The 23,982-nt window shown below is 41.0% G+C and overlaps 1 protein-coding gene across 5 annotated transcripts in view; it reads left to right on the forward strand.

The window, feature by feature from the left end:
- The first annotated feature begins 4,544 nt into the window (after nucleotides 1-4,544).
- Nucleotides 4,545-23,982, forward strand: part of RPS6KC1 (ribosomal protein S6 kinase C1) — a 94,766-nt gene continuing 75,328 nt past the window's right edge. For 4 of the 5 annotated variants that reach the window (XM_054394098.1, XM_054394104.1, XM_054394111.1 and 1 more), the window contains exons 1-4: nucleotides 4,545-4,649; nucleotides 9,272-9,307; nucleotides 14,124-14,244; nucleotides 23,673-23,788. In XM_054394098.1, coding sequence (XP_054250073.1) covers nucleotides 4,545-4,649; nucleotides 9,272-9,307; nucleotides 14,124-14,244; nucleotides 23,673-23,788 — 378 coding nt within the window. The remainder of the gene's footprint in view (nucleotides 4,650-9,271; nucleotides 9,308-14,123; nucleotides 14,245-23,672; nucleotides 23,789-23,982) is intronic. The other variant, XM_054394105.1, reaches the window with a different exon arrangement.

The raw sequence follows: 23,982 nt of genomic DNA on the forward strand, positions 1-23,982 counted from the left end.
GGGAGCCTGTCGGGGTACCTTGGCACCCGGGAAAGAGCAGTCTTGCGGCAACGCTAGTTCCATCAGCGCAGCAAAAGCGGGCTGCTTGATTTCAGACTTTTCACTCTTTTAAATGAATGTAAGACTCTCCTAACGCAGTAGTTTCCATATGCAGTCTTACCCGTGTCAAAAGGACTCAGTGAAGACCTGTGGTGTGTTTCAAGGTGCCATTTCAGGGCACACTGAGGAGACCTGGCCTGAGGGGCGAGTGGGAGACCTTCCCAGCCGGCAAGTCCCATGGGTGGAGTCACGGCTACTTACCAGCTGCATAAACAATCTTCTCTTTCTGTTGATGTTGCTTGAATAGGAAGTTAGAACACTTTCCTGAGGTCTTCTGAGGACAGATGCTGGCTCTGTTTACTGTAAGGAAACAGAACATAAAGCATATGAAATATGATAGTGCTGAATAGTGCAGATGTTATGCAGGAACTGTAATCAAGTAAAATACTGTTTCTCTGTATTTCTTTCAGTTGTGCCATAGAAGTGACTTTAAAGAAGATAAATTTTAAAGTTTTCCCACGAGTGGTAGGGAAAACTGGAAGTGGAATAATGTTAAGACTCTGTTAGTTAGGCAACATGTCAAATCTAGTTAGGGTTTTCCAGCTCTTAGACACAAGTTACTCACTGGCAAAAGATAAAAATACTTATCCATTTTCTCTTGATTTTTTCACAATGTAATAGGAGAGCAAAGCTACTAGCTTCATAATATGTGAGCAGCAAAAGATCTCTCAACTATATTTTCCCAGACCTACATTATTTTGGTAATTTGTTCTTTTCTATATTTTTGAAGTATTCTTATGTACTAAGTATATTTCTAAGATAGAAGAGAGTAAGTCATAGCTATAGTAACAACAACTGCTGTTATTGTTAGGAGCAGGTGGAATCTTTCCATGGAATGCAGTTATTTTCTGTATTTTGACCTGCATAAAGCACCCAAATTACTGTCACTTCAAAGGTTTTTACATAGTAGTAATCACAGTAGTGATGCTTGAAAAATTAAAAAGGTGAAGCAATTTTTTTCTCATCTCAGTGTTGCTATTGTTTCTTGCTTTTTCCTAAGAAAGTCTTAATAAGGCAGTTACATTTCATTGTGGTTTTTTTTTTCTTTTAAATTCTCATCTAATTGTTAGTTTGTGTATCTAGGTTGGCTACATCACGTGAAGAGATAGTCTTCAAAACAGGTATCTCCAAATTCTGATTTGCAACTAGATGCCAAGTTCTTTTATGAGTCATTTGAGCTTTCAAAACTCCCTAATGAATGCAGGCTACTGACTCACTGAGGGATGTTTTGATTGATTACACTGCACATGAGAACAGCCACAGTGGTTCAGATCAATGGTCCACTGAACTCAGTTTCCTGCTTACAAAAAGCAGCAGCAGATGCCTAGAGATGTGCAGGGGTTGGGCAAGCTTGAAATGAACGCTCTCCCTGCCTCTAGCTGTTTTCAGCTCACTAGATTTCCTAAGCCTTATGTGTTTGTCTCATTAGTTACTCTTGGTGACTCTCTCCCCCACGTACTTGAATTTGCAAAGCTTCTGAATTAGCAACATCCTTTGACAAGAGTCTTTCAAGTCTAATACTCGTTTTGTGATGAATTATTTTGTTATTTTTATGATCACATTCATACTAGCTTCACTGGCCTCTGGTTCTTGAATTAAGAGAGACTGTACATTGTCAGCCATTTCTCCATGACACTCATGATTTCTTGGACCACCATGTCCCCTCAGGTTCCCTTTTCCATGCTGAAAAATCTCAGATTTCTTCATTGTTCTGCTTGACAAAGTTATTTCATCTATCTGATCTTTTTATTGTTCTTGGTTCAGGGAGTTATACAGTTGCTATATACTCTTCTCTGTCTTGTTCTACTGTTTCTTCTCCTTTCCTCATCCCACCAAATTGCTATTTTTTTGAGTTAGATGGCATTTCAAGATGGACTTTTTCTCAGAATATGTATCAGTTGGCTATTGAAATTCAAATGAGATCTATTACACAAGTCATCAAAAATTAGTGATGGGGTCAGTCCCATTATTTAGTCCCATCAGTTCATACCATTAAAACCTCAAAACTACTACCTCTTATGAGACATTACAAGTAAGTGCTGCTTCATCAGCAAATTTATACCAGAACTGTTTGTCTAATCATGTTATTACACAGAAGAGATATATAAGCTGCATAATGTATCAAATAATTAGTATTTGATACATGCTAGAAAATGTTTCTTCTTTACTTGAGCTTTACTTGAACAAACCTCTTTGTTTTTTGCATGTGATGCCAATACATCTATCTGCAAGCTTCCTGTATCTAAAGCTAAGAATAAAAAAGTATCCTTGAGATCATTCTGTCCAACCTCTTCATTTCAGATCTGAACAAACATCAGTTTCCCTCATTTGTACATCAAAATTACTCCAAACAGAAGATTTTTTTTTAATATCTCTTTCAGTTAAATGTAAACTCTATCATCATTTGTATAAGAAAACAGTCACTATCTAATGGAGTTTGATGCGTATTTTTAGCTTTGAAAGAATGATGACAAAGGCCAAATGATGTCTGAAGTGCTCCTTTTGATCCTTATTTCTGTGAAGTTAGGTGTACCAACATCTTGTCAAAAGATGTAAAATATACTCTTCCTCTCACAAGGTGAAAGTGGCAAATGAGCTTCTAGGAGTCATTGTCCTTTCTCTTCTCCATTCCTTAAGAAAATTATTGCTGTGCAAAATAGACTAGACCTATCAAGGAATTCTTAGAGATAGAAAGGATAAAGAATCTTTCTAGTAACTTGATACCTGAGAATGTCAAAGCAATAACCAAACAAAAATATTGAGAGGCAGGATGTTATAAAATTCACATCTGGACTGCTTCTGTCCTATGACACTTTAGGAATAGTCACTGTGTTCTTCACAAAGAAACATTTCTTTAGGATAGCACTGTTCAAGGAAGCAGCTGTACCTGGATACTGGAACATTGTGTGGAGCTCTTATGACCAGACTTTGCTAGGCTCTCAGGGATTGTTAAATTATCTTTGGTATGTATGTTGGAATTCCCATTATAATGAGATGCAAATTGAGCGAGGGCAGTGTCCAAATTAAAAGTAACAGTAATCTTGCAATCACTTGGCATAAGGACAAGGTGAAACTTGAGTAGTACTGCCAACCAGCATCAGGTTGGACCAGCATTAGGAGGACTCAGTGGTGAATTTGTGCTTCCAGATCAGTAGAAGCGAATCTGATCTGGAACTCAGAAAATTAATGTGATTATAGGAGATGGCCTTTCATTTACATACCAATAATTGGGAATGTTGTAAAGATTCTTGATGCAGTTCAGTCATCCTCAAAGGAGATACACTTGCTTACTATGAGCTTCAGGACAAGACTCTCATATTTTTTAAAAAAGTGTGATTAATTATTTTTCTTTATGTCAAAGGCCTGCATGATATCAGAGATACTAATAACCTCATCATGCAAAGCCAATTTAACATCTGCTATTAAATTAATGAAAACAGTGATAAAAAAATATTCTCAACAGTTTATGTAATCTGAAGTGTGATCTCTATTTGTATAGATCTACATTGGTACAGATCCCACTACAGCCAAATGTGAAGGCTGGATCCCACTACAACCAAGTGAAGGTACTTGTAATCTTATGAATCCATGAAAGGTGAATATCCTATGGTGCAAGGTTGAGCTCCTTTGAACTGAAGCAATAAACTTTGGAGTTTCCTCACACAAAAGTGTTTTGCAGACCTGTCTGCACATCAGAGCCCATCTGCAGGGGGTATGTCCAGGTACAGTTTAAAGAATCTGGAGAAGATACAAAACACAAACCGTGGTGATTCAGTAAACTTTCTGTTAGCGCTTCTCTTCAAAATCTGTCAGTCATTTCTCATTACAGGCTTTTAGATTTGGGGCAGCATGCCTTAGATAGCCCACGGCAAACCCTGGAAGTGGTGTGGGGTGCCAGCTCTGTCAGTGGAAGGGCTTATTAGATTTATATGTGCCATAGGGTGCCTGTATTTGAAAGGGGCTTTGTGGTCACTGCATAGCGCCAATCCCTCATAGCCGTACCCAGAAGAATTCCTTGGACAGGCTTGGGCTGCCGTAGGGATGTGCCTGCATAATTGGACCATGACACCTTGGCTTTATCCACGCCACGCAGACTTTTAGGCTCGGGAAAAGGCGGCCACATCCAAACTGCCTGTTAGGAGCCGGGTAGATGGCGGCAGCTGGAAGCAGCGCGGTAGGGAGAGGGCTCGGCTAGGCCGAAGGCCGTGCAGCACCATACCAGCTCCGACGACTTAGCCTCGACCCAAGTGCTAAACCCAGCTACAGCACACCCACAGCGCCACCCGCACAGCTCCTCGCGGGGAGGCGGGGCGGGGGCGGGCCCGCCTCCGCCCAGGCCCGCGGCACCACCCGGGTGGGGCGGGGCGTTCCTGGGCGCCGCTTCCGCCTTGGTCGGGGCCCGGCGCGGCGTTTGCGGCGTTGGCTGCGTTGCGGTGGGGCGCAGCATGCTGAGCCCGCGGGAGCGTGGCGGGGAGCTGGCCCGCTTCTACACGGTGACGGAGCCGCGGCGGCACCCCCGCGGGCACACCGTCTACAAGGTCACGGCGCGGGTGAGTCAGCGCCCGGCCGGGTCCCGGCCTCAGCCCCGGCAACCTCCATGCTGGCTGCCCGGGGTGCTGCGGCCGCCGCCCTGCCCTTCGCCTCCTTAGTATCCCGGACCCGGCCTGCCAGTTATTTGGTCTTTAAAGCTGCCGGTTTGTGCAGAATAGAGCCTAGGGCTGGGCTGCCGATGGGTGTCCCTGTCGTGCTCTGCGTGGATCAGGCCCGTCGCGACGTAGAAACCCCTTTCAGGGACACGGGTGGGAGGGAGAGAAGGCTTGGACACGGTGGCGTTTCCTGAGCCTAGCCTCTATCGCCTCCTGCCAACTTACAGCTTTACATCAGGTCGTGCTTGCCTGAAATGCGCTTTGCAGTGAACTGTCATTTTCTTTCATGTTCGTTGCAGGGTGGAGTAGAATAGCTTAAAAACAACTCTTTTTTTACTTTTCTCCTCCAGATCTCTCGGGTAGGTTACAATTGGGTTGCTGTCTTCCCTCCTGCCCCACAGTGCAGTCATCTCTCGAGAGAAAGGAGGGATCGGGGGTGTAAGTACAGCACGCCTATGCTGGAAGCGCAGAGCTGTTTGATGGCCCCTTCCTTAAGGGCTATGTGTGCCTAGGGCTCGTCCCCATTTGGGCAGAAGAGTCTAGGTGAATAAGGCAGGCCTAGTAGGAGAAGCAGGAAAGCCGAAGCAGGTAACTGGGTATTGGGAGAGCTGACTTGGCACTAGTTTTGCTGCAAGCTCCCTCTGTTTCTCGAGGGACATTTCTTGCTTTCTTTTCTCCTCTGATTGCCTATTTAAGCCAGAAAGAGAGTAAGGAAATACACAGAGATAGGTGCAAGAGAAGTTAGAGTTCAGGTCAGTGGGCTGTATTGAGAGCATCAGCAAGTGGCACAGAGGTACAGAGTTTATTTAAATGGCTAGTGATCTTCTAGTTACTGCAGACCTAACGTACTGTTAGACATTCTGCCTGTGAGAGCAATGTATGCTTGTATGCATCCTTCTTTTAATTCAAATAACGTGTATTTATTGTAGTCCAATGGTGTTCACTTCGTGTGACTTGTGAATTTAAAAAAAAAAATAAGTGCTTTTTTGGCAAATATATTCATACAAGTATGGGACATGTTTAAAGGACTCTTTTTAGTCCAATAAAATGTAGTGTGTGTGTGTATTAAGAATAAAAAGAAGAAAAGTTAAAAAAAAGAGTTGTTTTTCCCTATGATATGTGAAAAACCTTTCTTGAGGTGGAGGCAAGGAGGAAAACAGTGGCATTGCATTTTTTTGCAGTAGCTTATGGTGGGCTAAGTCTGTGTGTGTTTTTTTAAAAGTTAGGGCAATACGATGTAATGGGAATGAGGCTAGGTTTCTGCTTACTGTACTCTGATGACTTTGTTCTTAATGGGTAAAGCCAGTTAAAATACTCTGTAATACTTCATGCAGAATTGTTCAAAAGTAAGTAGTTGTTAACCAGCAAGGAATGTCACTCTTCCTCCATGTTCATAACTTGTCGATGCTCTGATGCTTTTCCAAGCGAGGCAGTGTAGACTCAGGCAGTGTGTTGACTGCATGTGGTTTAGTACAGAGCAAGGAACTGATCAATCTGTAAGCTGTCCATATTAAACTGAGCTAACCAGGGATCACTACTTCTTCAGTGTTTTTGCTCTCTAAAATCCTCAAAGTAAAAAAATAGTTGTCTTATGCAGCAAAGGATGCTTTGGATTCACAAATGTAGAAATATAAATAACTTTTGTTTCAGTGGGTCTGTATCTGGTAATCTGTTACTTAGCACTTGAAGTGAAGATTTGAGGAGTTTATTAGATGCTGAATAAAACGATTTAAATATAGTTCGGTATACATATCTGTTGCCCTCCCTATTTCTTTCCTCCTATTGCTCCCTCCTGTTCCTGCAGTGATCTGGCTCCGTGGTTGATACCATAACACTACAGCTGTGTTTGCTGATCTGATGCTCAGCAACTTCAGGAGACTGCCAGGGAAAAAGTGAGGTGGCTCTTCCCATTGTGTTGAATACCTTTCTGGCTGAGATCTAGGGTGATCAATACATGCCAGTGAAGACTTTTGATTCCTTTCAGTGGTGAATGAGTGAATCCTTTGAAACCTAGTTAAGGGAGCTCTCTGTTCCAATATAATGACAGATTAATAATCATGGATGAGAAGGCACTTGTTTAGTATGTCCTAAACATCTCACCCAAAGGCACAACTACCTTTGCAGTCTCTTCTGAGTGCTAAGGTAGGCTACCCTTACTACAGCTTTTTCTTGAGGGTTTTGTTTGTGTAGCTGAGAATATATATTTTATTTTCTTCTAAACTGTGAAATAATTTTAAGTGCAGACAAGAGTAAATGAGCATTTGCTTTTTTATATCCATTTTCAAAGGTTTAAGAACAGAAAGATATCATCAAGGATTGTTCTTTGACGATATCTGAAAATGTAGACTGCTAGTACAAGTTCAGATAGTTTAGAAGATTACAGTTATTAACAATAATGAAATTTGTACTGAGTTACATTGGGTATCTGCAGATCAGACAAGGAACAGCATAACCTGAAATACTTTATTCGATGGTGGTGATCCTTGTAGTAGCTCTGTTTTCAGAGCCTAATGCAGTTATCATGTATTGCTCAGCTCATTGGTGGGTATCCTAACGATATTTTAAAAAATACATTAAAATTGCTTGCAGTACAGATTTGCAGAAGGAGCTGACTGCATTGTTCCTTGTGGGAGGATTAAAAAAGTACACTGAAAATTTAGGAGATTGGATTATTATCACCAAGTCTCTAGGTTGATTGTAGGTTGGATTGAAGGGACAGACCTCTTCTGAGGCTGACCTTCAGAAGAGGATCTGAAGAACAAAGCAGGACAACACATAAATTATTATGTACTGACTTAAAGTTGGCAAGACTCGTAGATGTAGAACAGTAGAACAAGTGTGAAACAGGCCCTCTGGGTTTTAGTCCAGATTCATACTAACTGGCTGGGTAATTACTCATCTCTCTGGGTCTCCTTCTGCCCATCTGGTAACTTACCTATCTGCCAAAACTCTTGCAAGGCTTTAACTAAAGGTGAACTGCAAAGCAAAGCAGTGCCCTTTGGTGTTGTTTTGTGATGTGTAGCCATGCCTATGATATCTTCTTCCCCCAGCTCTATAGGCTCCTTACATCAAGTATTCCAGCTATTAGAAAAGAAGGTTAGAAATATTTCACCAATTGCACATATGAACTGCCTGGTAGTGAATGAAGGAGCACCAGCTGCCAAGGTTAAAATTTGGTAAAGTTGCCAAATTACTCAAGAGTTAGCTTACTCAAGAGTGAGGAAAAGTTGAGGAAGGTTTTATCAATGTAGACTACGCTGGAAGAAGAGGACTTTGATGTGAAAGGTGAGAGAAAGCACTTAGACATGTGAAGGAAAACGTTTTAGGTCTTTTGGGAAGTTGCTAGAGAAGATAACACTTCTCTATTCTGTCTTGTCTCCTCCAAAATGTATGAAAGATTATAGTGGCTGGGCTGGTGTTATGAAATCTGGGAGACTTTGGCAAGGATTCTTGAAAAATGAAAAGGAGGAAGGAGAACTAGCTTGTGGGGAGTGTGAGGGATATGTTACTGTTGCTTTGCAAGAAGCAGGAGTAAATTCAGTGACTTGCAGTTTAGAGCTATTGTCTTTGTGGTACTTGTGTTACAGTTAGATGGTGTTTCAGTCTCTAGGGTGCAAGGAGGGTGGACTCCTTGGGCTTGCCTATATACATCACCTATTCACAGCATTAATTATTCTGGGGTGTACCAATGTGTGGACAGTCTCAGTTTGGATTGAGAATACCCTATTTTGCTTTAGCTAACAGTAGGCTAATTATTTTGTTAAACAGCTTTAACCGAGTTATAATGAAGGGTGTACTGACTTGCACAAGATAATTGCAGTTGTGAATTAAAGAGGTCTTTATTTGATTTGTTTGTGTGGATATGCACTTACTGCTGTTTATAAACCCAGTGAAGAACTTGGATTACAAAGCCTTTTGCAATCAATATTTATTTAAAGAAAAAAAAAATCCTAATAAAATGCAGCCTTCTTTATGGTGTGTAGCCAAGCCTTGTTTCCACTGCAGTTTTCCTCTGGACGGAGTAATTTATAATTAATTAGGCAAAGACTGTTTAAGGAGAAACAAATACACAAAGACGTGTGTGCGCATTGATGGCTGTCAGTAAAGTGGAAATACTGTCTTAGTAAATGCAAAGCCTCACACTCACAGTGAGGTTGTGTGTAGCTTATATTAAGCCAGGTAACCTTAATTAGGTCTGTTTGTTTGGAGTACTGTGGCTTTAACGTAAATTAATAGGAAAAGAGTGGAAAGATGAAGGGGGAAGGGCTCTGTGTAGCTTTGTTTTGTGAGATTCCTTCTGTGCCATTTTGCCTAGAATGTACATCTTTATTTCTAATCACAGAGACTGCTGCTAAAATACCTTACTGTGTGGTATTTCGATATTAGACTTCTCTAAAACTAAACAAAAATGTTTCTGAGTGCAGAGGAACATGCAACTGTTTGCATTTTCCAGATTTTTCTTTTTGGCAACAAATGGTTTCCAGACTGAAGATCCAAACACTTACATTTTTTTTTTCCCTTTTCAGATTGTTTCAAGAAAAAATCCAGAGGATGTCCAGGAGGTAACAGTTTAAATTTGTGCAAATGTCTTTGTGTATCACACTACGACTTTTGAAGCATCTTTAATGTAATTTAGCAATTTCTGTGTGTTTTGTGATTGTAATTGTATGCTTCCATTTGTCTTTATCTGTCATAGTTGAAAACAGTAGCTAGCCTAACATGTTGCAATTCTGCCCTCAGTGATGAATGGTGACTTGAAACAAAGTCTAAGGGAGTAAAGCCTCTTTTGATGACAACTCTGCTTTGATAACTTTGCAAGCTCTTTTCTCTAGCTGGAATGGGCAAATTGGTGGTTACTTAACTCCTACTGGTAAAATTAGAGATAACTCCACAATCCAAGTCTTAGGTCTCAGCTGTAGGTATTCTTTTCCTCTGTAACCAATACTTCACTGAAAAGCCTACATCATTACTATCTATTAGTGAGGAGAGAAAATGGAGGAGTGTAGTGGTTGAGATTAGACTGCAGATCAGATAATATGCCTTTCTCTCTGAGGCTCCTTAAGTATTTAAGTACTTTGATAAAACTTTACAGTTGCTTACTCTTTGCCCCTTCTATAAAGGGCCTCATTAAGGGTCTGCTGTATTCTTGTGCCTCTTTAATACCTCAAAAAAACCTGTCAGGAACCACTGTATGGAGTCAAAAAAAGATACATCACATGTGCATGGGTTGTGGGTTGGCTTGCAGGCTTGCTTTTTTTTTTTTTTTTCACATAAACCCAACTTTTTTTCCTCTCGATTTCTTTAGAGCTAATGACTTGACAGTGATAGTATTATACTATGTACATGCAAAATCTTCCTTTAAAAGCACAAACTTGTGGCTTTTCAAACATTATGTAACATATGCATGTGTTCAATTTCTGGTGCAGTCTCTTACTACAGTTGAGGAGAACCTGGATAGTTGATGAAAGAAGAGCCCATAAATGAATTCATTGCATCTCTGTGTGATCAAACATGAGTTACTGATTAGTGGCTTTGCAGAGGTGAGAGTTGGCTAATACACCTAACACTCCTTTGTTGTATCCTTCTTTGGTATCTTGAGAATCAGACAAACATGAGCATTCACGCTTTTTGCATTTTTTTTTCTTTAAATCTCTGTAAGATTAAAATAACTTACCAGTATCAGAGATGAGTGTGAGTCTACTTTTAGATTGCATTATGGTAGTTTGTCGCTTGATGTTCACCTTTTCCAGGGCGACTCCTGAACTGAACCTGTTCATGAGCACATTCTACCATTACCTTAAACTTCATTTATGGGAAAACCATTTTATAGCAGCTGTTGATGAGCCATTCATCAGAAAAATGTATTGTAAGTGTCTTTCAGTTAGACTATTGCATGAATATACGTTAAGTATTTTTGAAGCAATAGCAAACTCTTTTTTTTTAGGCATTGCTTTGGTTGTTGCTTTGATCTGTGGCTGTAGGTTGGCCATGCAGGAGTCCACAAACTCCAGTCTGCAAGACAACAAATTTGCATTAAACTTGTTGATTATTGCCCTTTTATATTCTTCATTATATCAAAGTAATTATTTTGCATATGATAGAATGTTAGAATCATAGAATGGCTTAGGCTGGGAAGGACTTTAGAGATCATCTGCTCCAACTTTCCTGCCATGGGCAGGGACACCTCTCAACTAGGTTTGGCTGCTCAAGGCCTCATCCAACCTGGCCTTGAACACCCCCAGGGAGGAGGTGTGGTGTGATTCTGTTATAAGCAGGCATCTGAAGGTACTTAGTTATTAAAAGGACTATCCTAGATGGTAGTTGCCATGAGGGTGGATTGTCGTCAGAAAACCACATACTTTGGGAACTTTTCTATTATACTGCCTTTCTGTGACAGAACAAGAATTGTGGGCAGTCTCTGAAAGAAAAAGAATATACTTCTAACCAGTTCCCACTAAAAACAAACTTACCTCAGTTTTCCAGAATGCTCAATTAGAAATTCACAAAACTACTCTATTGCTTTATGATCTGTTTCATGCAACCTCATTCCTTCACCCATTGAGGAACACTTAGCTGTGTCTGCCTTCTCATTCAGAAGTCCCTTTTAAATGCTACTGCTGTGATGTTAGTACATGCATCACATATGTACAACTGTGCACAGGACTGTGTAGTGTGACCTCAGCTTTACTTGTCAGTTTTTCTGTCACCTCTTTTAACTGCCCTTTGGGATACAGGTCTTTAATACAGCATCTCTCTCACTGGAGCTGATTACAAGTCAAAATAACCTCAACTGCTATTACTGAGACAGGAAGGAAGATAAACTTGTAAGGGTTTTATTCTCAGAAGGATGAAAGAAGTTAATGTGAGATTGTGTGTGGTGGAGTTAATAGATACAGAAAGGCTAGTGGATGCAGTTTTAATTTCCATGCTTCTAGGGACTGATAGAGGCAACATGGTGTGTGAGGCAACTGTAGCTGTGCTAGTCTTGTGGGGTTTTTTTCCTCACTCATTCATGGAGGAGAAAGGATTGTTCATGGTGGAACAGATGAGTTGCATGAGTTAATAGAGATCTGCTGGCTCTAGCTATGACAAGCACCTTATTGCGTTACAAGCCTAACATATGTTTTGCGATATCCTTGCTGTGCTTCATTGGGCCTCAAAGTACGTGTCCTTCCGCCAAGTCTGGCTTCTAACGGGTGCGCTAGAGTGGGAACTTGGGTAACTTTGCTGAGCTGCATGCATGCAAAGGCATGATTTCTATCAGCTTCTGAAAGATTTTAGGATGACTTTGGCTGCTTTTGCTGTGCGAGCTGCTTATGGATATTTTTTTTTTTTTCCTCTTGGCTACTGCACAAGTGAAAGAAAATGTTACTTTTTTTAGTGGAGCAGAATTTCATGCTCTGATTTTCTGGCAGCTTCCAACAGTGTCTGACAATACTGTAACTTAATGTTTCAAGACATCACAGAATCAGTCAGGGTTGGAAGGGACCACAAGGATCATCCAGTTCCAACCCCCCTGCCATGGGCAGGGACACCTCACACTAGATCAGGCTGGCCAGAGCCTCATCCAGCCTGGCCTTAAACACCTCCAGGGATGGGGCCTCAACCACCTCCCTGGACAACCCATTGCAGGCTCTCACCACTCTCATGGTGAAGAACTTCTTCCTCACGTCCAGTCTGAATCTCCCCACTTCCAGCTTTATTCCATTCCCCCTAGTCCTGTCACTACCTGATATCCTAAAAAGTCCCTCCCCAGCTTTCTTGTAGGCCCCCTTCAGATACTTGGAAAGCCATCTTAATCAATTTTATGTTCTATATGCACACTGCTCAAAAAATGCTAATCATCTAATTTCTGGATGTTGGATTAGATGGAAGTACACCATTGAAGTATTGTTTCTCATAGCAACATGACTAGTTCGCTTGTCGTTTTTCTTCCCTTGTCTGTTGAACTCCAGTGAATACTAGTTGTAATGGAGTCTTGAAAATGTGTGCAAGTAGTTGGGGCTGAACGTGCTATTTTCAGTATGGCTAAGTTTATAGACTGTTGCCATATTAAAGCTTTTCATATCCACCATAAATAGGCCAGTTAACTGATATTTGCATTGTTCTACAGGTAGGACTTGCACCTGCTGAAATTTAGAAGGGCTCTGACCTTAGTGTTTAGGAAAAAAACCCAAAACAAACCGAACAAAAATACTCCCAAAACTCCAAGAAAACAACAGCAAGACCCCACACCCTAAATTTGAAGCTTTTATTTATTTCTAAATCTGGTTTGCTTGAACAAAGTAGTTTTTTTTAATTATGATTGCTCATGAGAAGGCAGCCTGTTAAAACAGTCAGAAATATTTGGAATACTTTGTATTGTAGTTAGTTGTATTAAGGTAAATGAGCATTTCACTGGTGGAACACTGCAGTCTTTTTTTTTTTTTAACCTGTTCTACTTGAATCACTTTACATCAATGTTGATGGCTTAGTGAGTCTGACCAAAAATGAGGCCAAGATATAAAGTGTTTATGTTCATTTTTTTTCATCCTGATAGCAAACCCGTTAGGAATGAAGTATAAATTTTGTTGCTCATTTCTTTTTCCCTGGCCTCATTTTCCTATTGGGTTATCCTCCTTCCTCCAATGGAAAGAATAAAAAGAATGGAATGGAAGAAGGATAAGGTAGATACCTGGCTGGGACATAACTACTACTTTCTGAAAACGATGGGCTAGGAAAAGCATGTTTAATGAGTCAATACTGTCTTTGTATTTCTGAAGTTGGAGATTTTGTCTAGATTACAAAAGGAGCATACTCCATTATTGATCAGGGTTATTAGCAGTAGACCATTTCGATTGGGGCATGCATTTACGTCTGATCAGTATTTTATATAAATGATGAGATGATACATAGTGCTGAGTGCATAATGAGTTGTCTTTAAGAATCCCATACTTGTGTTGATTTCTCTTCCCTGATTTTCTGTTCTTCTGTTGTGTCTCTTCTCCATACCTGCAGCTGTGCTGAGCACAGCATGCTATTAAACACTGGATAGTGCAACACTGCTATTCGACATTTTTTCCTCTCTTACTGGTTCTCTGTGTGGCTCAGGATCTCGGCATGACTGAAACTGTTTTGCCTCTGCACTGTTTCCTTCTTTCAGCTTTTACTTTATTTTTTTCTATGCCCTGTAGTCTTGTTAGCCAAAATGGAAACTGGGGACAGATAATGATCGGTTTTTTTCTTGGTTGTTAAGAGTTGGGAGTTCAGATTGTGGTTTTTTGTTAAACATATCTGCTGAAGGTAGTGGTCTGATTTGCTTGAGAAAATGTTCTTGTGGTGTGATGCAGCACGAACAATGAACCTCACTAATACTTTTCTCCTCTCTTTTTGATTCAGATAATCGTTTGGAAGAGGTACAGTGACTTCAAGAAACTGCACAAAGACCTCTGGCAAATTCATAAAAACCTATGCAGGCATACAGAACTCTTTCCACCTTTTGCCAAAGCGATAGTATTTGGTAAGCATAATTTGTTTCTGACTTGCTGAAATTATTTGATAGCTTAGTTTTAGATAAATATATCATGTTTTGCAGCTGTTCTTCTCCCTGTGCTTTTCCTACTCAACATTTTGGTGTGTTGTGTCTTACTTGTAGGTATGCTGCTATCATAGTTTGGTACTTGTGTTTATTTTTGATGAGGTAGTTATGTTCCTTGCTTCCATGTTAGACATATACACCAAGAAATATTTGAGCCATTATGTTCTGTGTTTTTACAACATACATTCCCTGTTTTCTGTCATGTAAAGTCTACATTAGCTTTGTGAAGAGCACTTGAACACTGAATAAAGATTTTCATACATGAGCTGTCTGATTTTTAGTGATGAGTTAAAATATCAAGTGGTTGTTACAGAGGAGAATTTCTGTTTTTAAGAACTTGATTGTAGTTGTCAGTTTTATCGAGCTAGGCTTTTGAGATCAGTTTTATGTGCTGGTGAACAGCTGGCTGAACATGAGCCAGCAGTGTGCCCAGGCCAATGGCATCCTGGCCTGTATCAAAAACAGTGTGTTCACGGGAAGAAGGGAAGTGATTGTGCCCCTGTGCTCAGCCCTGGTAAGGCCACAGCTTCAGTACTGTGTTAAGTTCTGGGTGCCACAGTATAAACACTAAGGTCCTGGAGCACGTCCAGAGAACAGCAACAAGGCTGGTGAGGAGTTTGGAGGGCATGTCGTATGAGAAGAGCCTGAGGGAACTGGGGTTGTTTAATCTGGAGGAGATCTTGTTGCTCTCTACAAGTACCTGAAAGGAGGTTTTTCAATCTCCACATAGTGAGGCTGTTGTTGGTTTCTTCTCCCAAGTAGCAGCAGAATGAGAGGAAACGTGAGGGCAGTTTAGATTGGATATTACTGAAAGAGATGTTGGAACAGGCTGCTCAGGGAGGTGGTGGAGTCGCCATCCCTGGAGGTGTTTAAGAAGTGTGTGGATGTGGTGCTTTAAGAAACAGTTTAGTGGTTGTGGTAGTTGGATGGGACTTGTGATGATTTTAAAGGTCATAGAATCATAGAATCAGTCAGGGTTGGAAGGGACCACAAGGATCATCTAGTTCCAACCCCCCTGCTATGGGCAGGGCCTTAAACACCTCCAGGGATGGGGCCTCAACCACCTCCCTGGACAACCCATTCCAGTGTCTCACCACCCTCATGGTGTAAAACTTCTTCCTAACATCCAGTCTGAATCTCCCCACTTCCAGCTTTATTCCATTCCCCGTAGTCCTGTCACTACCTGATATCCTAAAAAGTCCCTCCCCAGCTTTCTTGTAGGCCCCCTTCAGATACTGGAAGGCCACAATAAGGTCACCTCAGAGCCTTCTCTTCTCCAGACTGAACAGCCCCAACTCTTTCAGTCTGTCCTCATAGGAGAGGTGCTCCAGCCCTCTGATCATCCTGGTGGCCCTTCTCTGGACACATTCCAGCATGTCCATATCCCTCTTGTAATAAGGGCTCCAGAACTGGACGCAGTACTCCAGGTGGGGTTTCACCAGAGCAGAGTAGAGGGAGAGAATCACCTCCCTTGATCTGCTGGCCACACTTCTCTTGATGCAGCCCAGGATCTGGTTGGCTTTCTGGGCTGCAAGTGCGCATTGACAGCTCATGTTGAGCTTCTCGTCCACCAGCACCCCCAAGTCCCTCTCCTCAGGGCTGCTCTCCAGCCACTGACTGCCCAGCCTGTGCTTGGGATTGCCTCGACCCAGATGCAGAACCCTGGATTTGGTCTTGTTGAACCTCATGAGGTTGGCTTGTGCCCACCTTTCCCGCCTGTCAAGGTCCTTCTGGATGGCATCCCTTCCCTCCAGCGTGTCTACTGCACCACACAGCTTGGTGTCATCAGCAAACCTGCTGACTTGGTGTCATCAGCAAACTCAATGCCACTGTCCATGTCACTGACAAAGATGTTGAACAAGACTGGTCCCAGGACTGATCCATGAGGGACTCTGCTTGTCACTGGCCTCCACTGGGACATGGAGCCATTGACAGCCACTCTTTGGGTGCGGCTGTCAAGCCAGTTCTTTATCCATCTGGTGGTCCACCCATCAAACCCATGTTTCACCAGTTTGGAGACTCTGTCTACTACAGGCTATTAGCATTGTGTTGTGTTACTTTAATGGTGTGTTTGGTTGGTCTTTTTGTAGCATATGTTGTGTTCAGTACAAAACGGTGCTGTTTTTCTGGAGTGCGTATACTAGAAAATGTCTGGTGGGTTTTAAAGCATTTTCCAGCATTTTTTAGCATGTCCAGCAGGTGTGGCATCTACCAGTTGCTTTGTGAGCATTTCTAAGATGTTTCTAAGGTGTTGCAAACTGTCTGGGCTAGGTTTGGTGCTTTTGGTATGCATCTACCAAATGCTTTTGACCCTTTTTCCAAGTATTTTAGCTTCTTTTTTCTTTTGTTGAACATCTGAAAAAAAAAGTGTTTAGCATTTCTGGAATGCATCTACCACATACTCTTTTTCTTGCTTTTGTTTTGGGTGAGCTTTTGTTTTATGAAGGGCTTATGGTGTTACTAAGGCATTTCCATAGCATTTGTGAGTTGTTCTGTTTTATTATCTTTTTAAAGCATCCAGACTGTGTTTTAGCTTTTTTTTCTGGTGTGCATCTGGTGTAGTGTTTGGCATTTTTTGCCATGCATCCCCCAGGTGTGCTTTTTTAATTTTTTTTTTTTTTTTGCCAAGGTTTTGAATACTAATCTTGAGCATTTAAAAATGAGGTTTTTGTTGCTAAGGCATGGCTTTGGTGGTTTATGTGTCCAGGATTTATTTGGTATTTTTTGTTTGTTTGTTTTTTTAATGCATATACCTCACAATTTTCTGCAGGTTTTTAGGTGTCCAACATGTCTGGCCCTTCTTGGTGTGCATCTACCACTTATTTTTTGAGTGCTTGTAAGGCCATTTCTATGGAGTTGTGAACAGTGCAAGATATGTTTGGTGCTGTAAGAGAGCACATCTACCATGTGCTCTTTTTTTGGTGTGATTTTTGACAGGCTTTTCAGCTTCTAATGTGTTCTTAGGGTTACTAATGCATTTCAATTGTGTTTACAAGTTGTTTTACTGTGTTTTGGTTTTTTTCTTAAGCATCCAGCCTCTGGTATGTGGGTGGGGCTAAAAAAATATTCATTATATGTACCTTATGTGATTTTGAGCATCCAGCATGTGTGGTGCTTTTTGGCAAATATCTACTATGTGCTTGCCTCCCTTTTTTTTTTTTTTTTTTTTTTTTTGAGGGGTGCAGGGGGACAAACTTTCTGATGTGAATTCTGTGCTTTTCTGGACCTGGGTTTTTGGTTGCTGTTAGGGCTGGTTCTTTTGGTTTAGATTTTTGGTGCAGGGCATTTCTTAAGTGTAGCTTTGTTTATATAGCACATTGTTTTCAGTGGGTTTTAAAGCATTTTCCAATGTTTTTTAATATGTCCAGAATGTTTGGCCTCTTTTTGGCATGCATCTCTACCATGTGCTTTGTGACTGTTTCTGAGGCATTGCTAACTGTGCAGAATGGGTTTAGTGCTGCTTTTTACTGGATTTTTTTGAGTGTCAGATGTTTGGCATTTTTTGGGCATGAATCTACCATATGCCCTGTTTTTTTTGGTATGCTTTTTTTTGGCACGTGTTTTGCTTTCTAAGGTGTATGGGGGGGACTTTTCAGTTTATGGAGTGTTCTGGGGATTACTAAGGTATTTACTTGGAGTTCACAAGTTGTTTTCATAGTTGTGTTTTTTTTATTTTTTTTAAACACTCCTTCCCACCCCCCCCAGCATTCAGCCTGTATTTATGTTTTTTATATATGGGCATTACATGATATTTAGTGTTCAGCATGTTTGGTGGTTTTTTGGCATGCATTTACTACGTATTCTCATTTTTGTCAAGGTTTCTGGTGTGGATTTGGAGCATTTTTAGGTACGGTGTCAGGGTGTTGCCATGGCATTATTTCTGTGTGTGTGTGATTGATTGTTTATTTGTTGCTTTGTTTTTGGTCATTTTTTCTTTGTGTGCATATATAGCATGATTTTCAGTGCATTTTTAGGAGGTTGAGTTTTTGGGCCCAGTAGTATATTTGGGGGATTTTTGGCATGCATCTACAGCCTGCAATTATTGGGCATTTTAATGTATTTTTAAGCTTCCAGCATGCTCTGTTCTGCTGTGGTTTTTGGCAGGCTGTTCAGTTTCTAAGGTGCTCTTGGGCTGGCTTTTCAGTATCTTAAGTTTTTTTGGGGTTAAGTGCATGTTTTTCCACTTTTTTCCTATATGTTGCACAGTAACATTGACCAGTAGTTTTTTTGCATTTTGGGGCACACACCTATTTTACGTGGTTACTTTTTTTTTTTTAACCACACACCATGGTTGTTTTAGCCTATCTTAGCATCCAGTATGTTTTTTGTCATGCGTTGACATGGGGAACAAACTCCACCATTTCTTAGCATTTTCCAATGTGTTTAGGATAAGTTTTTTTTTATGATGATGACAGCTGTCATCAGGTAATTTTAGTTAGAAGCTATGCTAGCTATTCATAGGGGAGGAAAGAGAGGTAAGAAAGAAAAGAAAATTGGAGTGGAAGAGAATATGAGCTTTTAATATCATAAATAATTTTTAATTGCCAGGAATGCAAGTCAGTTGTTTTTGCACTAGCCCTATAAGCAAGGGAAGAATTAAGTGAACTATCTGTTGAAAGACATCCTTCTTCTGTTGTGGTTGGTGAACAAAAGTGACTTCCATGTATGTTGTAAGAGAAGGAAATCTACAGAAATATTCAGTCTAGTTATTTTAAAAAACCTCTTTGAAATTAAAACTAAACCAAAAAGAAAACCCATTACATTTCAATGAGATTGAGCCACAAAAGAATACAGGAAAGAGGAGGCAATGTAAAAGTGAATTCAAAATTATTAGTACAGAGCTGAAAGGAACAGAAATTTTTGACTCTTCTTCCATTTAAGAATGTTGGCTATAGATGGCATTTTACCAAAATACTGATAAATCTGTGCTCAGCATGTCTATTATCAACTGTAGAAGTGGACTCTAGTATAGAAGTATACTCTTCCCCCAGACAGAAACAACCCTCCCAGTATTAGTTTTGAGTTAACGAGGTGGGAATTATAAAATATAGTTATTTTATTTTCCTAAAACTATATACAAAACTGATAGAATTATTTACAGGTTCTATTCAGTTGTGAATTCTTCCAGGATGCTTAATGGCAATTTTGACACAAATTAGAGAGTTCAGAGACTGGAAAAAGCTATGACACAAATAGCTTCACCCACTTATAAACCCAAAACCAATAACCCTTAGGAAAATATGAGCAGGCCAGGATTTACTCACAAGGATTAAAGTGGGAGTTTGGAGATGGTCCCTAGCTCACTCTCTCTGCTGACAGGCTCCAGAAACTGTTGGTTTGTAATCCAGTTCGAGGCTCAGGCTTTATCCCAGGGCTCTGGACCAGACACTGGAAGCAAGGCAGGACACTCCAGACGACAAGGCTTGAAGTGAGGTGAGGCTTCAGCAGATGTGAGCAGGGCTTGAGCACGGTGGATCTGAGCAGGAGTCGATTTGAGCAGCAGCCCCTGGGCTCCCGAGCCACTTGTGTATATACAAAATGCCAGAGGCCACTTGGTGCAATGGGGCACTAAAGCTAACATGTAGCCACCCACTGGAAAAGCCTTCTGCCAGGCTATGACCATAAAAGGCAGAGGCCAGGACCTCGTATCTGGGGGAGCTTATGTGCTCTGACCCCAGATGGGCATCTTGTTTACCAGGCAGGCAAGGTCCTGTCCCCTTTGCTCCTTTTCCCTCCTTGGCCTGTTATTGCAGCAGGAAGGAGGGGAGAGAAAGGACCTGTCTAGACATCTTAAGGCCTGTCTGGATTTGTACTTGGCCATGTGTCATGGCCTACCACCACACCCAGATATTGATAATTTGCTAGCAATAAGTTAGAAAGATGATTCACACTGTAAAATTCAGATAAGGATGATTTTTGGATTTGAAAATACCAAATAAAGTAGCATATTGAAGAACTGAGTGTCGTGTATATTTGAAGGTCTTATGAGAAACTAGTAGAGCACAAACCTTGCTAGGTCATTCATTCAAATTTGCTCAATAAATGAATTGTGCATTCTCTTTACAGGAATTTACAATGTATATAAGAAATTTTGAATGGCTTATTGCTGAAGGAATAGCAGGACTGTGCTAATGCATTTTTTGTAGGTTGGGATTGTAACGGACACTTCCTAAATGCCTAGAAAGTCGTGATCCCTGTAATGATGTTTCCATGTGTCTAAGATGCATAAATAATTCTGGAGCTAATGTTGGTTTAGACCAGGAGGACTTTCTAATAGAAATGTCTGAATAGTCAGCTGGGTGTCTTAAGCACCTCTGAACATCTGGTTGAGAAGGATGATGATGAAACTGTTGAGCAGTACAATATTGCTTGAAAGTATGAAAAAAAGGGAGAGGAAGAGGGAGTTAGGCAGAGAATGAAACTGTCAGCAGGGTGCCAGATAGTCTGAAAACAACAGTGCTGAATTATGTTCTTCCTTCCCCCAATGTTCTGTAAGTAGCTATCCTGATAGTGTATCATGATGCTGATGAGCTGGCAGATGTGACAGTGGCTGTTTCAACATCTCTCTCCAAAAATTGTGTGGGTTTTTTTGTTTTTTTTAATTTTTGTAGCTCAACTTCCTAAAAAAACCCAAGGCTTATGTAATTGTTCTGTCAGAAATTAGAATTTCAAACTTAGAATCGTAGAATTGTTAGGGTTGGAAGGATCGTCTAGTTCCAACCCTTCTGCTATAGGCAGGGACACCTCACACTAGATCAGGTTGCTCAGAGCCACATCCAGCCTGGCCTTAAAAATCTCCAGGGATTGGGCATCTGCCACCTCCCTGGGCAACCTGTTCCAGTGTCTTACCACCCTCATGGTGTAAAACTTCTTCCTAACATCCAGTCTCAGTCTACCCACTTCTATTTTTGCTCCATTCCCCCTAGTCCTATCACTACCTGATAGCCTAAAAAGTCCCTCCCCAGCTTTCTTGTAGGCCCCCTTCAGATACTGGAAGGCCACAATAAGGTCACCTCGGAGCCTTCTCTTCTCCAGACTGAACAGCCCCAACTCTTTCAGTCTGTCCTCATAGGAGAGGTGCTCCATCCCTCTGATCATCCTGGTGGCCCTTCTCTGGACACATTCCAGCATGTCCATATCCCTCTTGTAATAGGGGCTCCAGAACTGGATGCAGTACTCCAGGTGGGGTTTCACCAGAGCTGAGTAGAGGGAGAGAATCACCTCCCTTGACCTGCTGGCCACACTTCTCTTGATGCAGCCCAGGATCTGGTTGGCTTTCTGGGCTGCAAGTGCACACTCCTGGCTTCTTACTCATGTGGCTAATATCAGCTAAATTTAAGAGGGAAGGCAGTTGCAAATGTAATTATGTTTCTGCAAAGTCTGTGAAGCAACAGCTGAGTAAGAAGGGGGTGTGTGCTGTGTTGCCACCATGGGCTCAGCTCGCACCCATGAGTTTGCAGCTGCCTGGACAATCAGTGAACGTACACTGGTCAGCGTGGTGGGTGCTGGTCCTGACATGTCCAGTCTGGTGCACAGTGGAAGTACTGAGAAGATGTGGATGAGGAAGGTTAGGTTTAATTTGGTTTAAAATAGAGCATGTAAAGATCACTGAAGAACAAGCTAAAATACTGTGTAAGATTACTTTCTTGCAGAGGTTACCTGTTTCTGGCCTTGTTAGGTCTTTACTTCTTTCCAATGATTTTCTGTTGTAGTGTTTGGTGTTATTTTATAGTTCATTTAAGTGGCCTATGCTACTGTGTTTGAGGGAAGTTGGTTTTTTTGTAATGTTCTATTTTGTGTGGATTGAAGCAAAAGCCCTAATGCCCCCCCCACTGTTGCTCTGAAGATGTAAGAAATTTGATGATCAGTTTAATAAAGCCTGATTTCAGTCTTACCACCCAACATGGTAGCATTGCAATTACCTTCTTTCTGCTTGCTTGTTGCTTGCTCTTTTGTATGGCTGCTAAATCTTGTGTAGCTGAAAGGGAAGGGTGAACAAATCACGGAAATGATCCAACTGAAAATTAGCCCAACGATGTCTTTCCTTTCCTTTTAATGGAAAAATCCACAAAAGCTTTGTTTGTGATCTTGTGAGTATGTGTATGTCTTTCTAGTTTTATTTTCTTTTTTCTGGTACCACATGGGCAGGAGCTATTTACTTGAAGAATTTCTGGATAGAATCTGGCTTTGATACTTTCTTATGGGATTATTTTTTTTGCTTGGTCTGAGTATAAACGAATTTTGCTTCTGTGTTCAGTGTTTCTTTTGTCCTCTTCAAAGGTTAATGCCACAGAGCTGTCACAGGTGGTTCTTATTTTTCTGGTCATGCTGTTATAGCAATACTGTTTCTTGAACTTATCTTCCTAGTCCTTTTTTTTTTTTCTATGTTCCAGTATCTGTTCTATTCCGCTCCAATTATTACTGTTAACCTCTGCCCTTTTCCTTTTGTAAACTTGTAACTATTTCAACAACAAAGTGATGTTGATGTGAAAAGCTAAAATAAGTTGTGTGCAATTGTGAAGAATGTGAATTCAAGGTAGCAATCCAAGGGTTTTCTCTGGAGAAGCGAATCTCTTCAAGTGAACTGTTGGATTGTTTTTTAAATATGTTTTTTCCTAATTGGAACGTCTTGGGTGCTGGGTAGGGGAAAGGGAAGAATCATACATTTTAGTAAATAAGCTGCTTCCCAGCTCTGCTTGCCTCTTGAATCCAGGAGATGAGACTCTGTCTGCATGGAGCTACTTCAGAGAAAAGTTTCAGTGCCTGGTAGCAGGGCTTCACCATCTCCCCTATATTTTATCTCTTCCACAAATGGCACCTTGGAATTGATGATCTGTTTGGGGGCTTTTAGCAATTCTTTGCTTACTATTTGCTCATATTGTGCGTTTTTCTTGAGAATATGTGAAGATTGCTCAGCTCCTTCCAGGATTTGGGCCGTAATCAAGGCTGACACTGACTGGCGTATTGTCAAATTGTGCATGTATCATTTATCGTTAGATAACACTGGACGTCCGTTAGCGTCTCTTGGCTAATCAAGAGTGTTGCCTCACATATTCTTACGATGAAGGGGTGAAGGATTCTTATCATAGCTGCCAGCTTTCATCATCCGAGCGGATTGCAGAAGACGGGACTCTAGGGACAATTAAGAACAGGAAGTTTGAAGATTTGCTATGTTCTCCTGAAGCGTTGGAATGACTTTCATAGACTCAGGGCATTGTCTCCGGAAGGTTGCTTTTGTCTTGTTGTTTTGTGTGGTGTTTTTTTTTTTGTTGTTGTTGTTGTTGGTAGTTGTTACTGCAAAATAAATGTGTAGTTATTTCTAAAACTATCAATCCGTGTGTCTATTCCAGGGCGATTTGATGAAACAGTGATTGAAGAAAGAAGGCAATGTGCTGAAGATCTGTTGCAGTTTTCTGCCAATATCCCTGCTCTCTATAACAGCAAACAACTTGAAGAGTTTTTTAAGGTTTGTTAGTGTTTCCAGAAATATTTGCTTCTTACTGGTATGAGTAAAATACAGTGCTGATTCTGCCTTGCTTTATAAACTATGGAGTGACAGTGAGCTCATCTGACATGCTTTGTGAAGTGACTGGGACTTCTCCATTCACTCTATAAATGTGGCTTTTAAAAAACCAAGCAATGCCACACCTCTGCAAAATG

The sequence above is a fragment of the Indicator indicator genome, chromosome 2 (assembly GCF_027791375.1).
Source record: "Indicator indicator isolate 239-I01 chromosome 2, UM_Iind_1.1, whole genome shotgun sequence".
Taxonomy (NCBI): domain Eukaryota; kingdom Metazoa; phylum Chordata; class Aves; order Piciformes; family Indicatoridae; genus Indicator; species Indicator indicator.